General features: G+C 43.7%; 2 protein-coding genes across 2 annotated transcripts; one reads left to right on the top strand and one right to left on the bottom strand.

Annotated features, from left to right (window-relative positions):
* The first annotated feature begins 923 nt into the window (after positions 1-923).
* On the top strand, positions 924-4,390 carry LOC142369757 (leucine-rich repeat-containing protein 14). The gene is made up of 3 exons (XM_075452121.1): positions 924-1,483; positions 1,706-2,542; positions 2,778-4,390. Exons 1-3 carry the CDS (start codon positions 1,206-1,208, stop codon positions 3,343-3,345), a joined length of 1,683 nt encoding a protein of 560 aa, XP_075308236.1. The 5' UTR covers positions 924-1,205; the 3' UTR covers positions 3,346-4,390.
* Positions 4,212-10,648, bottom strand: wdr97 (WD repeat domain 97). The gene is made up of 17 exons (XM_075453102.1): positions 9,933-10,648; positions 9,696-9,844; positions 7,551-7,781; positions 7,373-7,463; positions 7,148-7,280; positions 6,984-7,060; positions 6,820-6,895; positions 6,543-6,695; positions 6,200-6,346; positions 5,930-6,043; positions 5,651-5,836; positions 5,372-5,566; positions 5,168-5,292; positions 4,912-5,080; positions 4,644-4,807; positions 4,502-4,566; positions 4,212-4,408 (listed from the first exon to the last, which is right to left on the bottom strand). The coding sequence occupies exons 1-17, from the start codon at positions 10,646-10,648 to the stop codon at positions 4,212-4,214; spliced, it is 2,988 nt and encodes a 995-aa protein (XP_075309217.1).
* Between the last annotated feature and the right edge of the window lie 1,965 nt (positions 10,649-12,613).

Below are 12,613 nucleotides of genomic sequence, written 5' to 3'. Positions count from 1 at the left end.
AAGAAACAAACAAGCAAACAAAAAAAGTCTACAGCTGTTTCTCATCCTCATCCTAAATTTCGTCTTTCCTGCAGTAAGAAAATATAAGGCTTGTAGTTGATGAAAGATCTATTTTTTTTTAGAGTAATTTATTTGAAAGAAAGTGAAACTGAACTGCACAATATGCACCTTTGTTATGAAGAAATATTGGATAATCTCATGAAATATAACTTGTCTATTTTGTTTCACAATCAGTATGAGTATTTACTTCAATAATACAGTTACAGTTCCCATAAAACAATACCATAAAATCAGCTCCACAAGATTAGATGTATCTTGCTTATTACAAAATTAGTATTTATAAATCATCCTGTTTCGCTTATGATACTTCTGAACTTTTAGATGCACAACATTTACTTGTTATAAGGGTGTTCTTGTTCCATCTCGTACTTCAGAGAAAGAGCTGCATCATTTTTTCATAATGTGTATGAAAGCAGAACAAGAGGTCCCAGAAAAGTCCATCCGTTTTTCAAAGAACATTATATCCGCATAGCCAAGTGAAGGTTAAAGGTCGAGGGCCACTGCTTAATTTAACATACTGTGTATGTGTGTGTGTTGTTGTGTGTGAGAGTGTATATATCTTTTATATGCGTAGATGTGTACTTTTGTCTATTTTGATGTATGAAAATCATATGGGCCTTTTTGCTTCTTTTTTTTTTAACATATATTGTATTTCTATGTCCAAAACATCATGTTGACTTATAAGTTGCCGATAACTAAATCCAAGGCCTTAATAGTTATTTTTACTACAGTTTGTCCATATTATGTACGTCCCACGGGTCTGAAAAGCGAAAATTAATGAAGTAAAAGAAGACGAAGGACAATAGCGACGTCTAGTCTGTGCGTTCTACGTCACTTGCATGCGTCGGTGTAAATTGTAAACACTCCCCTAGCAGCTGCTGCAGGCTCAGTGAGCCAACACGATCCACTGGCTCTAAATATGTATTCGCTAAAGAGCTTTCGGTTATTTTCTGTTATTAATCGCGGTAGCTATCGGGTGAGGTTGTAAATCTTTTTTTGTGCTTTACAAGGCTGCATCAAATTGCTGTCATAAAGCTAATCTTAGTGTTGGAGCTACTTTAGCTGAGCTAGCTAACTCCTCAGGTGTGTTAACTCTGCTTCACGAAATCTCCTAATTTTGAGAGCTCGTTGTGCTCTGAGCTGAAATGGTCCTTTCCTTGGTGAACCTTTGTGCCAGAGAGGTGGTGAGTGACCACAGCTCGTCCCCCAGCTGGTTAAGATGGGTGCCTAGGGAGCTGTACAGACCGCTGCTGGAGGCCGCCTTCGCCAGCTGTAGACCGCTGGCTGTGGGCGAGCTGGTGCAGCGGTGGCCTGAACGCGCCCTGCGAGTTGGAGGACGGAGGAAACGGGGGCAAACTGTGCCAAATCGACTCAGTATCCAGGCTTTGTTACTTGCGGTTGTCAGAGGATTGACAGACCAAAGGTATGAAAAGACGTTAAAGTTCATCTTTTTTTTTTGGAGACATTTTATGATGTCTCATTGTCCCTGAAACCGACCATCATAAATGTGAAACAATTATTCTAACCTCTTAAAAGGGGATTAGATTTAGACTAAAGACTAAATATTTACTGAAACACAGGAAAACCCTTATTTCTATGATCTGAAATATAAGGATTGTTTCTGAGTGCTTTACTTCTTGTCCAGGTGTGCCCTGCAGGTGCTGGACCTCTCTGGACTGCAGGGAGAGGAGGGAGGAATGGGAGACTCGATGGGAGGCTGGTCTCTGACCGTAGCCCTCTGCACCATGGTCGTTCAGGCCAGAGCTGGAGCACAGAGGGCACAGAGGAAAGAAGCAGACCGGGAGAGGAAACGGTTCTCAGCTCTTGAAAGAGAAAGGGACTTAAAGAGAGAGAGGGGACAGAGGAAGGGGCCAGAGGAACTTAGCGATGACGAGACGGGCAATAACAGAGACGGGACTGCATCTTCAGGTCCTGCAAGTGAGGAGGAGCTGATTAAAGGAGTCAGGAGGAGGATGGAGATGGAGAGAAAAAGAGGGGTGGCAGCAGCAGGTTTAGGAGGCAGTAAAAGGGAAGTAGAAGAAAAAGTGGTAGATATTGATGTGATGGTGCATGTAAGAGCTGATCTTTTCGTCAACGCTCGATCTTGGGAGCGTGCTCGTGTGGCTCTGAGCTCACCAGGACCCCTGAAGCTTCAGTGCAGATACCTGCGCGTGGAAGAGATTTCCGTGTCGAGTATCAGGACCTTGCTTGAGCTGCTGCCATCCAGGGGTCTTCTGGGCGTCGACATTCGCTACAGCAGCCTCGGGGTGCCTGGCTTGGCTGAGCTGTTGCCGCTGCTTTCCAGCTTCCCTGCTCTGAACTCCCTTCGCCTGCATTACTGTAACCTGGACTTTCGCCGAGACCACCTTGGACAGGAAGATGCACTGAGGGACCTGTCTCAGGGGCTGGCACACCTGCAAGAACTGCGACGGCTCAGCCTCACCGCTCTGCGGCTGCCTGGACAACTGCGTGTGTTGCTCAGGTACGACTTGTTCCTCCATTATATGAGTGTTATGTGATAGGTGCCAGTTGCTGTCCAGGCCTTGAAAATGTGAAAAGGTTCTTGCTGAAAAAGCTGCATTTTTAACCAAGTACAAAATTCATCTCCCTTAAAGAAATTGTTACAATAAAACAAAATATCATCTTTAGTTATGATAGTCAAGGAAGAGCGTAAATTGTGAGTACTGTTTAAACATTTGCTCCTTCTTTTGTTCCAGCTCACTGCCTCAGCCTCTGGAGATCCTAGAGCTGCCCTATTTGAGCCTGAGTCCAGCTGACCTCGCCTATCTGTCCTGCAGCCATCATGCCCCCACACTGCAGCAGCTGGATTTAAGTGAAAACCGCCTGGATGCCAACACCCTGACCTCGATTCGCCGCCTTCTCTCCCAGGCTTCCAGCAGCCTGCAGCACCTCTCCCTAAGTGGCTGCGGTCTGACTGATAGCCTGCTGGGTCTCTTGTTGCCCTCACTGGGGGGCTGCTGGGCCCTTAAGAGCCTGGCTTTGGCTCTGAACCCACTTTCCATGGCGGGCCTCATGGACCTGGTGCGAATGGCAGTGAGAATGCCCTCCTTACGACAGTTACTCTACCCTAACCCCCTGGAGGACTACCAGCCGGGTCTTCCCGACCTGCCCTCCAGTGCTCAGTTGTTGGACTGGCCTCTGGATGAAGCCACAGACATAAACATGACCAGCAGCCAGCTCAACAGGGTGCTGATAGAAAGCAGACGCCCCGACCTCTTCCTCACCTGTGACCTGCTCAATTACGATAAAGACTTGGTGGATTAGAGCAGAGGTCAAGAGGTCTTTTTAGTCCACACATTGATGTAGCGGAGCAATGCACATAAAACCTGACAATCACACTGCCACATAATAACTTTTCTTGATCACAATCAGTCACTTGTGAAGAATTCAACCAGTTAAGTTTATTTTCTATTTTTTGTTACAACATGAAAATGAAATCAGTGCAACATATACCTCCATCAGTTTCCAAAATATGAGTTAATGCACATAGGTGCCATGCGGGAAAGCCACTTGGCCACCAAATCAACACGCGTGTAAATGTTGGAAACATGAAATCAATATATTGAAGGGTGACTCATAAAAATAGGCAGGTTGGTCTGGTTACACTCAAATGGACCGGAGGGGATGAGCTGCCACTCAGTCAGAAGCTGCTACACTACTTATATAAATTTACCTTTTGACTGTGTTGCATATGAGTCACTGCTGCTTTTTAGTGCTTAAATATCAGGTTACCAGGCTGGATACAAAAATCCAAAACTGTCAGTAATATTTTCTGTGCTGCAGTGTCTGAGCAGATATTACATGCCAATACTACATACCAACAACAGAATCTACACATTTCCTTTGATATGGAATAATTTTAACTTCAGAATATTTTATATGAAATGTATTCAGTATTTTACTCTTATTCTTTGAATGTTTGTTATGAAATGTTCAGAACTCCTGCATTCATTCACCAGCATCATTCAGCCCTCTGTGTGCCACAGAAATGCATTAGTACGCTGAAAGTCACCAAATAAATCATCCAGTCATCCAGCAGTGTTTAAAGAGTCATTTAATTGTTGAAAATGGTTTCAAAGGGAAGGCTGTTAGAGGGAAGGCTCATCGGGTGTTGGTGGGATTCTTACAGACTAGCGTTTAAGGCATCGCCTGTAGTACTCTACCAAAGACTGCTGCTGAATGAAGTAGCGCCGAACCGAGGCCCTCCGCCTGTCCTCCTCTGAGTAGATGTGAAAGGGGCGCAGGGTGACTCGAGGTAGTGGCAGAGTTATGAAATTAGGAAAGTGCATGAGGAAGGGACGTTTATGCAGGGGGGGAAGGATGATACCTAAATGGCAAAGATTCACATTAAATGTTTATTTGTACAAGCAAGGTGTCCCATTTGATCCAAAGTCTCAGCTGAAATATAGCGACTTCTTACCTGGTGGCCTGCGTATTCTGCTCATGCTGTATGTCTCTCCCAGACGAAGGATTGGTTTGAAAGTACTAAAAGAATTGAAAATATAACAATGGATAAGATCACAGAAAAGCCACCATAGTAAACAAGTATGACTTTTACATACCAGTCACGCAGAGATAAGATCACTGTGTCCTTGCGGCTGGCAGGTACAACACAAACACATGCGGCCTTTCTGTGCTCCTCTTTTTGCACACTGCAGAAATAATTGAGCACGTCCACCATGGTGAAGGCAGGGGAATTCCCGATGTCCAGATGTCGGTTATGTTTCTAGTTGCATGGAAATGAAAGAAGGGGAGGCAGTTAATTACTTATGACAGGCAGTCAGCAACACTGTGAGAAGCTCTCATCTGCATCTGATATGTGATATTAACTTTGAATTTGGAGATCCACAACTCCAACCAACAATCTGCTTTGCCATGGAGGCTCTCCCAGGTGTTAGACTGGTCCTCCAGCTCTGACTCCCAGCTTTCCAACTCGGGCCACAACCACTGCTCAGCCTTGTGAACACCTATTGCTCCCAGCAGACGCAGTGCTGGTTTCCTATCAATGAAACCACGGCATGATACACACCTTCGCCTTGAAAAATCAGTTTGATTGATACCAATAATCAAACATGAAGAGCCTCACCGGAGGTCCAGCTCTTTATAGGCTAGAAGAGTTAGGAGCTTCATCATAAGATTGTAACTGATCTCAGATTTCAGATGCACCAACAGATTCAGCATCTCGGTAAGCACGATGCGTTCCACAGGCGACTGAAACACACGTAAAGTTAATCATAACCTCACAGTCCATTTCTTTAGCTGCACTGTGACAATCTGGATCCAACAGTACCATGTGTGGTCGTGCAAATGTTTGTAAAGAGTCGATGAGGCCTCCATAAAGCTCGTCTGTGTTGTGTAGGAGTCCCTGCTGGTGCAGGGCCCTGATCGCACCGAGGATCTTTATCTTGGATGTTGTGCAGCAGGTTTGTAGATAGTTCAGCAGCTGTCGGGAGAAGTCCTCAGCAGACGGGTTGTCAGGGATACTCTGCACACACACAGACAAACACCTCAACATCCAAACTTTAACCGTGTTTATCGCTAAGATTATTGATATTTTGCAATATGCTACCTTTTTATCAGGGTACAAGTCTCTAAACCATCCCATCTCTGCAAACTGTTTGAGGAATGTCGGCACTTCAGGGGAGGGTTCCCGCGGCGGTGGTGGAGTTGGAGTCGGAGTCGGAGTCCCGGGTCGAGGTGGAATGGGAGTTCTGGGTTTTGGTTGCTCTACTGGCTTTATGATCTCTGCTACAGGCTACAGGAACAAGTCAGACAGAAATCAGAGCTCCATCTTTAGTGATGGTTTTTTTTTTGTTTCTTTTTCAGTTAAGACAGGAGATACTCATACCTCTTCTTTCTTCTTAACCCGGACAGGCTTCTTCACGATGACAGGTTTTTCTGGGGTCACTTTCTCAACAGGTGGTGACAGGACTTTTGTGGGGGTCTTTGGGGGCTTTCTTTTCTGCAGTTGTACGGTCAGATCAAAACTTTCCTCCATGACATACTCGATAACAGGCAACAAACAACGGCATCTAACATAGTTTTAGTAAAACTCTAAATTCAGCAGAAAACAGAGATCCTGAGAGTACACAGCACTTATCCCGCCGACAGTTTGTACCTTCTTTTTCTCCACGTTTACAGGAATTTCCTCTTTACGTCGAGGGCGGACGTCCTGTTTTATTCTGGGAAGGTTGCGAGGCCTAACGTATTTTGTTTCAGGGCACACAGAGTATTTTGCCGGATCAAAGATGTCCTCTACTTCAATCTGTAAAAGAAAATTAGACGACTGATGAAATAAATCAATCCGCCGGATGAAAAGGTGATCTCTAAAGATGACCTCTGGGACAATCTGTAAAAGGAAAGCTTAAAAAAATAATCATCTGACTTGGAAGTTTATCGGACAAATTCTGTATTTTGTTGAAAATGCTGTGGACACACAAGTAAGAGAGTGTAATATGGACCTTATTAATGAGTGGCAATCCATAGATTATATTCATGTAGCGATCGAAGGCCTCTTTCTTGGTTTGCTTCGTGCTGGGAGGTTTCTCTTTTCGGCATTTCACACTGCTTTGAAAGAGTGCCTCCAGGTCCATGTTTGTAGTCACTAAGCTCTCCTGGAAAAAAAAGAAAAACTGGTGAAAATGGCACAAGCCAGGCCTCAATAATAATAATGATAAGGTCAAATCAATGTGCAATTTTCAGTAAATACACTGTCAAGTTCCATCATTGTACACAAACCTGCTGTTTCATGCCTCCAATCAATACCCGATTGTTGGCGATTGCTTGTAACATCTCTTCCTCATCTTTAGACGTGCTAGAACACAGGATATTAAGATCCTTAATATCTTATTAAGAACCTTGGCATTATGTTTCACTCAATGTGTATGTTGAATCAACCTTACTTTGTTTGGCTGTATGTTTCTTTATCCACAGGAATAGGCGTATCAGGAAGAAGCTCAGCACCATGAGTGCAATGGAGCTGTAAATGAACAAGAAATAAAGAACCATTAAAATTAAGTCATAATAATCATAAAAAAGGATGTCATAAAATAACATATAATTGTACCCTTTCTCTGTAGTTGTGTGGCAGAAACTTTGTAAACCTCATCTTGTACAGATCCCCTCTGATACCCAGGTACAGCTGTCCTCCAAATCGACTGTAGGCAAGACACTGAGGCACAGCTTGAAGCTGCAGAGTCCTGGAGGGATTACAGGGTTAACCTGTGCTCTCTGAAATATATCAAACTGAGCTGGAGGTGCAGGTGATCAGAGTCAGGTAATGAACTCCAACCTGATGAGCTGATTCTCCTCATTCCAGAAACACAGTGTCTTATCCAGACTGCTGGAAGCAAACACCATCAGTTCTGGAATCCCACAAAGTCCTGCAAGAAAAGAGAGCGAGCAAAGTCACTCAAAACTGCAAAGTTCCCATCAGTAGTTTAACAGTTAAAGAAAATTGTCTGTTTGACCTGTGAAGTGGTCTGAATGTCCTTCCCTGGGCTGATAATCTGTTTGGTCGAGCAGGTTGAAGAGCTTTAGTCTGTAGGAGCCACTGCTGAGCTCTTGAAAGGTCAAGGCGAGCTGTGACCCCAGTGTTGCTAGATAGACTTGAGGTTGATCACACTGCAGGCTCATTTGTTGGCTCAGACACTCCTCAACGTAGGGGTAGACTCTCCACACGACCACCGTCAAGTCCTCGCCTTGAAGATTGGAAAGAAATCATCGAATCATCACTGACAAGCACACCAAAGGCAATTCAATTCAATTCAATTCAATTCATTTTTATTTATATAGCGCCAAATACAACAAATGTCATCTCAAGGCACTTAGATAGTAAGTCCAATTCAAGCCAATTGGAATTCAATTAATTAATAATAATCATAATTCATAAAATAATCCAATTCGTTCATATAGAGCCAATTCAAAAAACAATTTCCTAGCTAAGAAAACCAACAGATTGCACTGAAAACTTTTTGTTTTTCGGTCCAATCTCCCGGCCTGAGCGTGCCTGAGGCGACTGTGGAGAGAAACGACTCCCTTTTAACAGGAAGAAACCTCTGGCAGAACCAGACTCAGGAAGGGTGGCCATCCGCCTCGACCAGCTGGGGTTTGAGAAGACAGAAAGGGGGGGAGGGGGGAGGGGGGAGGTGGGAGGGGGCCGCCGTGGCGGCGGCACTGTAACACCATTCAAAGGATATCTGTTGGAACAGGGAAACACAAGTTAATGACCACAATAATATCACATATACATAAAGAGAGTAAAGTGAGGAAAGGTGTGACAGATGAGGCCCCCCCAGCAGTCTAGGCCTATAGCAGCTTAACTATGGGATGTTTCAGGATCACCTGAGCCATCCCTAACTATAAGCTTTATCAAAAAGGAAAGTTTTAAGCCTGGTCTTAAAAGTGGAAAGGGTGTCTGCTTCCCGGACATTTACTGGCAGCTTATTCCACAATAGAGGGGCCTGATAACTGAAGGCTCTGCCTCCCATTCTACTTTTAGAAACTCTGGGAACCTCAAGTAAACCTGCAGTTTGGGAACGAAGTGCTCTGTTAAGAAAATATCTTATAATGAGATCTTTAAGATATGATGGAGCTCGGTCATTAAGAGCTTTATATGTAAGGAGAAGAATCTTAAATTCTATTCTGAATTTAACAGGGAGCCAATGAAGAGAAGCTAAAACTGGAGAAATATGATCTCTCCTGTTAGTTCTCGTCAAAACTCTGGCTGCAGCATTTTGGATCAACTGAAGGCTTTTCAGAGAATATGTGGGACAGCCCAATAATAAAGAATTACAGTAGTCCAATCTTGAAGTAACAAATGCATGAATTAGTTTTTCTGCATCACTCTGAGACAGGATGTTCCTGATTTTAACAATATTACGAAGGTGAAAGAAGGCAGTCCTAGAAACCTGTTTTATATGCGAGTCAAATGATAAGTTCTGGTCAAAAATAACTCCAAGGTTCCTCACTGTAGAACTAGAAGCCAAGGAAATACCATCTAGAGTAACTATATAGCTAGACAATTTCTCCCTGAAACGCTCAGGTCCAAAGATAACGACTTCAGTTTTGTCTGAATTTAGAAGCAGACAGTTCTGAGTCATCCAGGTCTTTATGTCTTTAAGACATGCTTGTAGTCTGACCAACCTACTGGGTTCATCTGGTTTTATAGATAAGTACAGCTGAGTATCATCAGTATAGCAATGGAAATTTATGCCATGCTGTCTAATAATGTTACCTAATGGAAGCATGTATAAAGTAAAAAGAATCGGTCCAAGCACAGAACCCTGGGGAACTCCAGACTTACTCTGGTGTGTGAGGAAGATTCTTCATTTACAAGAACAAACTGAAATCTATCAGATAAATATGATTTAAACCAGCCTAATGCAGTTCCTTTAATCCCAATAACATGTTCAAGTCTGTGTAATAAGATACTGTGATCGACCGTATCAAATGCAGCACTGAGATCCAACAGGACAAGCACAGACACAAGTCCGCTATCAGAGGCTAAGAGGAGATCATTGGTAACTTTCAGCAGTGCAGTTTCTGTGCTATGATGCACTCTGAATCCTAACTGAAACTCTTCAAACAGATTAATCAATGAAGTTGGGATTTACCTGAGGTTAGGAGGCAGTGGTTCTCAGGGCACGCCTGCATTGATGTGACTCTCTGGCCGTTGTGTGCCTGCGTTCTGAGCAAGACCTTCCCGTTATCTGATTTCAGAACACTCACACAGCCTCCATTTTGGCCAATGATAATCAAAAATCTGTTCAAACACAGAACTATTATCAGATTTGAGGAAACGAAGCTCCTCCAGCACCATGATTTTTAAACTTTGAAATAAAATCCCTCACTTATTCTTGGCATCATCGAGCTCTATGTACTTCCTGTGACTGCAACCTCTCCCCTCCTGTAAACTTTGCCATTCCTCTAAAGCTTTCTGTGTGTCAGCTACACAACTGTAAAGCACCAGGCAGCAGGCCAGGCCAGGAACGGGCAGGTTCTTGGCATGTTTTTTGGTCATGTGGTCTGTGCGCTGCCAGGGTCCCTGGCCTATGCCTTTCCATTCTTGCATCACAGTGATTGGATTAGAGAGTGTGTTGGTTTGCAGCACTGTACCTGCCTCTGTTAAAACCAACAGAATCTCCTTGTGCAGGCAGTAGTCGGCACATAAAATTCTTTCCATTGCCTTGAAAGAAGTCAACACTGACCCTGTTTCTTCAGCCAAAAGAGTGACATTACAGTCTCCGCTGATGCAGAGGACTCGTGTGGGGTAAGGAGCAGGCAACTGTGAGACTGCGATGTGTCTCACAGGGGCATCTTCTCTCCCAAGTTGATGGTGAAGGGTGTACAAATTTCTGACAGCCCACAAGTCCATCCCCTGGCGCGAAAAAGAGAAGAAGGTGTCTCCTTTTTTTGTGCCTCTTATGTAAAGCGGAGGTCTTTTCTGTTCTGTCTGAACACAATCGACTGCCTCACACTCCTCCACATTCCAGATACGGATTGTACAATCCACTGAGGAGGATACCAAGACGTTTATTTCAGAGCAGTAGAACAGGGAGTTCACCATATCTAAGCAAAAAGGAACAAACAGAAAGCAGACCAAAAAATGAAGTAAATCAATGAGGAGGCCGAAATAGAAACATGGAGCACTTCAGTCATAATGTTACCATTGTGTCCTAAAAAAGCCACACGTGGTTCCCAATCAGGACCCCATACTGTTATAGCCAGCTCTTGGGAAGAAATAATCAAACAGTCCAGCTGAGAGCAGTATGCCATTGCGGTGATATTGCTGAAAACAAACAAAAAACAAGTTAAAAATTGTACTCAGTAGTGCATTTCAGCAGCCTGAAAGATGTCATCCTCCACCATAAACAGTCATTCAATAATTAATTGGATACAAATGATCAATCTATTCCAATCAAATACAGCAGCACTGTCATAACTGATTTTTTTTTTTAAATATACAATATGTTACAGTTACACTATATACACCACCCCTTTTACAGTGAAGTGCTATTTCCTTGTTTCAATCTTGCATGACATGTGCAAGCCGTGAATTAGAAAGCGTTGATATCATTACATCACATTGCTTCGTTATCTCAAGCCCCGCAAAAAACTCCCCAAGCTTTAATGTATATTTACTTCTTGGTCTGACCACTCCCGAAATAAGCCCAATTTAAAAAAACAAACAAAAAAAAAAAAAACAGAGAACCCCAAATAAAACGTTCAAATGCCAAAACATGACAAAATGAAGGCGTGAGAATACATTTCACCCCTCAAACCACCACCTGTTACTACCAAAATGCTGCAGTTTAAAGTAGGCGCTGTTCACAGATTCAGATTCATACCAAATTTTGCACAACTACTTTCTGTTTCTGAGCTTAGTTATAAGTACCAAGTGTGTATATTTTTTATTTGTTCCCTCTTTCCTTATAGTGACATACATTCAAGTGCATCAGAAAACAGACATTTTGCTGTTCAATCACTAAAAGATGACAAAAGTCTGTCCAAAGTTTGACTTGTGTTGGATGTTGAACAATACACGTCAAACATGTAGAGCATTGGAATGATTTTCCGAAGCATGTATGCAAATCTGATGGACACAGTCGTCCCTCAACGTTTTCCAGAGAGAAAAGGCCAAAACTGGAAAAAAATAAGAAAAAAAAGAAGAGAAAACAACATAACTGATACATTAACGAAGCTGAATATGTTAATTTCTTATTGATCCAGTCGGTTACATGTTTACATGTTCATAACGTGTGAGGGACAGAAACCTCTGATTGTATATCACATGTTACCATACAAACCATGACCAAAGATCCTTCTTGTGCTCCAGGACCCTCCCGCCGTCAAGGTCAACGACTGTCACGGCCTGCCCGCTCGCAAAAAAGCCTCGGTGGGGCTTTTCAGCTCGTGGAGGAGCCAGGGTCATGTGTGTGAAAGCGCCGTACTGCTGCAGCTCCTCCTGTATCGTCAGCTTGCGCCTCATGAGCATCACCGACCACACACACACATTCCCAGCACCTGCTGTAACCAGCTCTGTAGAGTGCTCTGCAGCCTCGCAAATTTGTATGTCCAGGGCATTATCAGCAGTGTCCAGTGTGCGTAACTCGCTGTCCAGAAGTGTCAAGATGGGCCCGGGGCCCCAGCCAACCAGACAGCCAGGGATCTTTGTAGCAGTCAAGCCCATGAAAGGCAAGCATGTTAAGAGGGTTTGCTTGTGACCAGCTTTATAAAGGCACACTGTGTTGTCCGAATGGAGGCTAATGAATGCTGCAGCAGCCTCAGAATACATCATGAAACGCACGGGGCTGTCGCAGGAGAAATGCTGCAGGTGACGGAGACCATGATGAGCAAACAACTGCTGCTTCCTCACTGAGTGAATAACCTGCTGACACAGACAAAGAGAATGCATATACAATCGGAAAGACCTCCAACAGTGCTCATGGCAGCTCAGCATTATGTTAGTGTACCTTTTCTGCAGGCTGCTTCACATCCTGTCTGAACAACTGAACAGGGGTTTTCTCATTTG

This window comes from Odontesthes bonariensis, chromosome 20 (genome assembly GCF_027942865.1).
Source record: "Odontesthes bonariensis isolate fOdoBon6 chromosome 20, fOdoBon6.hap1, whole genome shotgun sequence".
NCBI lineage: Eukaryota > Metazoa > Chordata > Actinopteri > Atheriniformes > Atherinopsidae > Odontesthes > Odontesthes bonariensis.
This window is presented reverse-complemented; position numbering and strand designations above follow the sequence as displayed.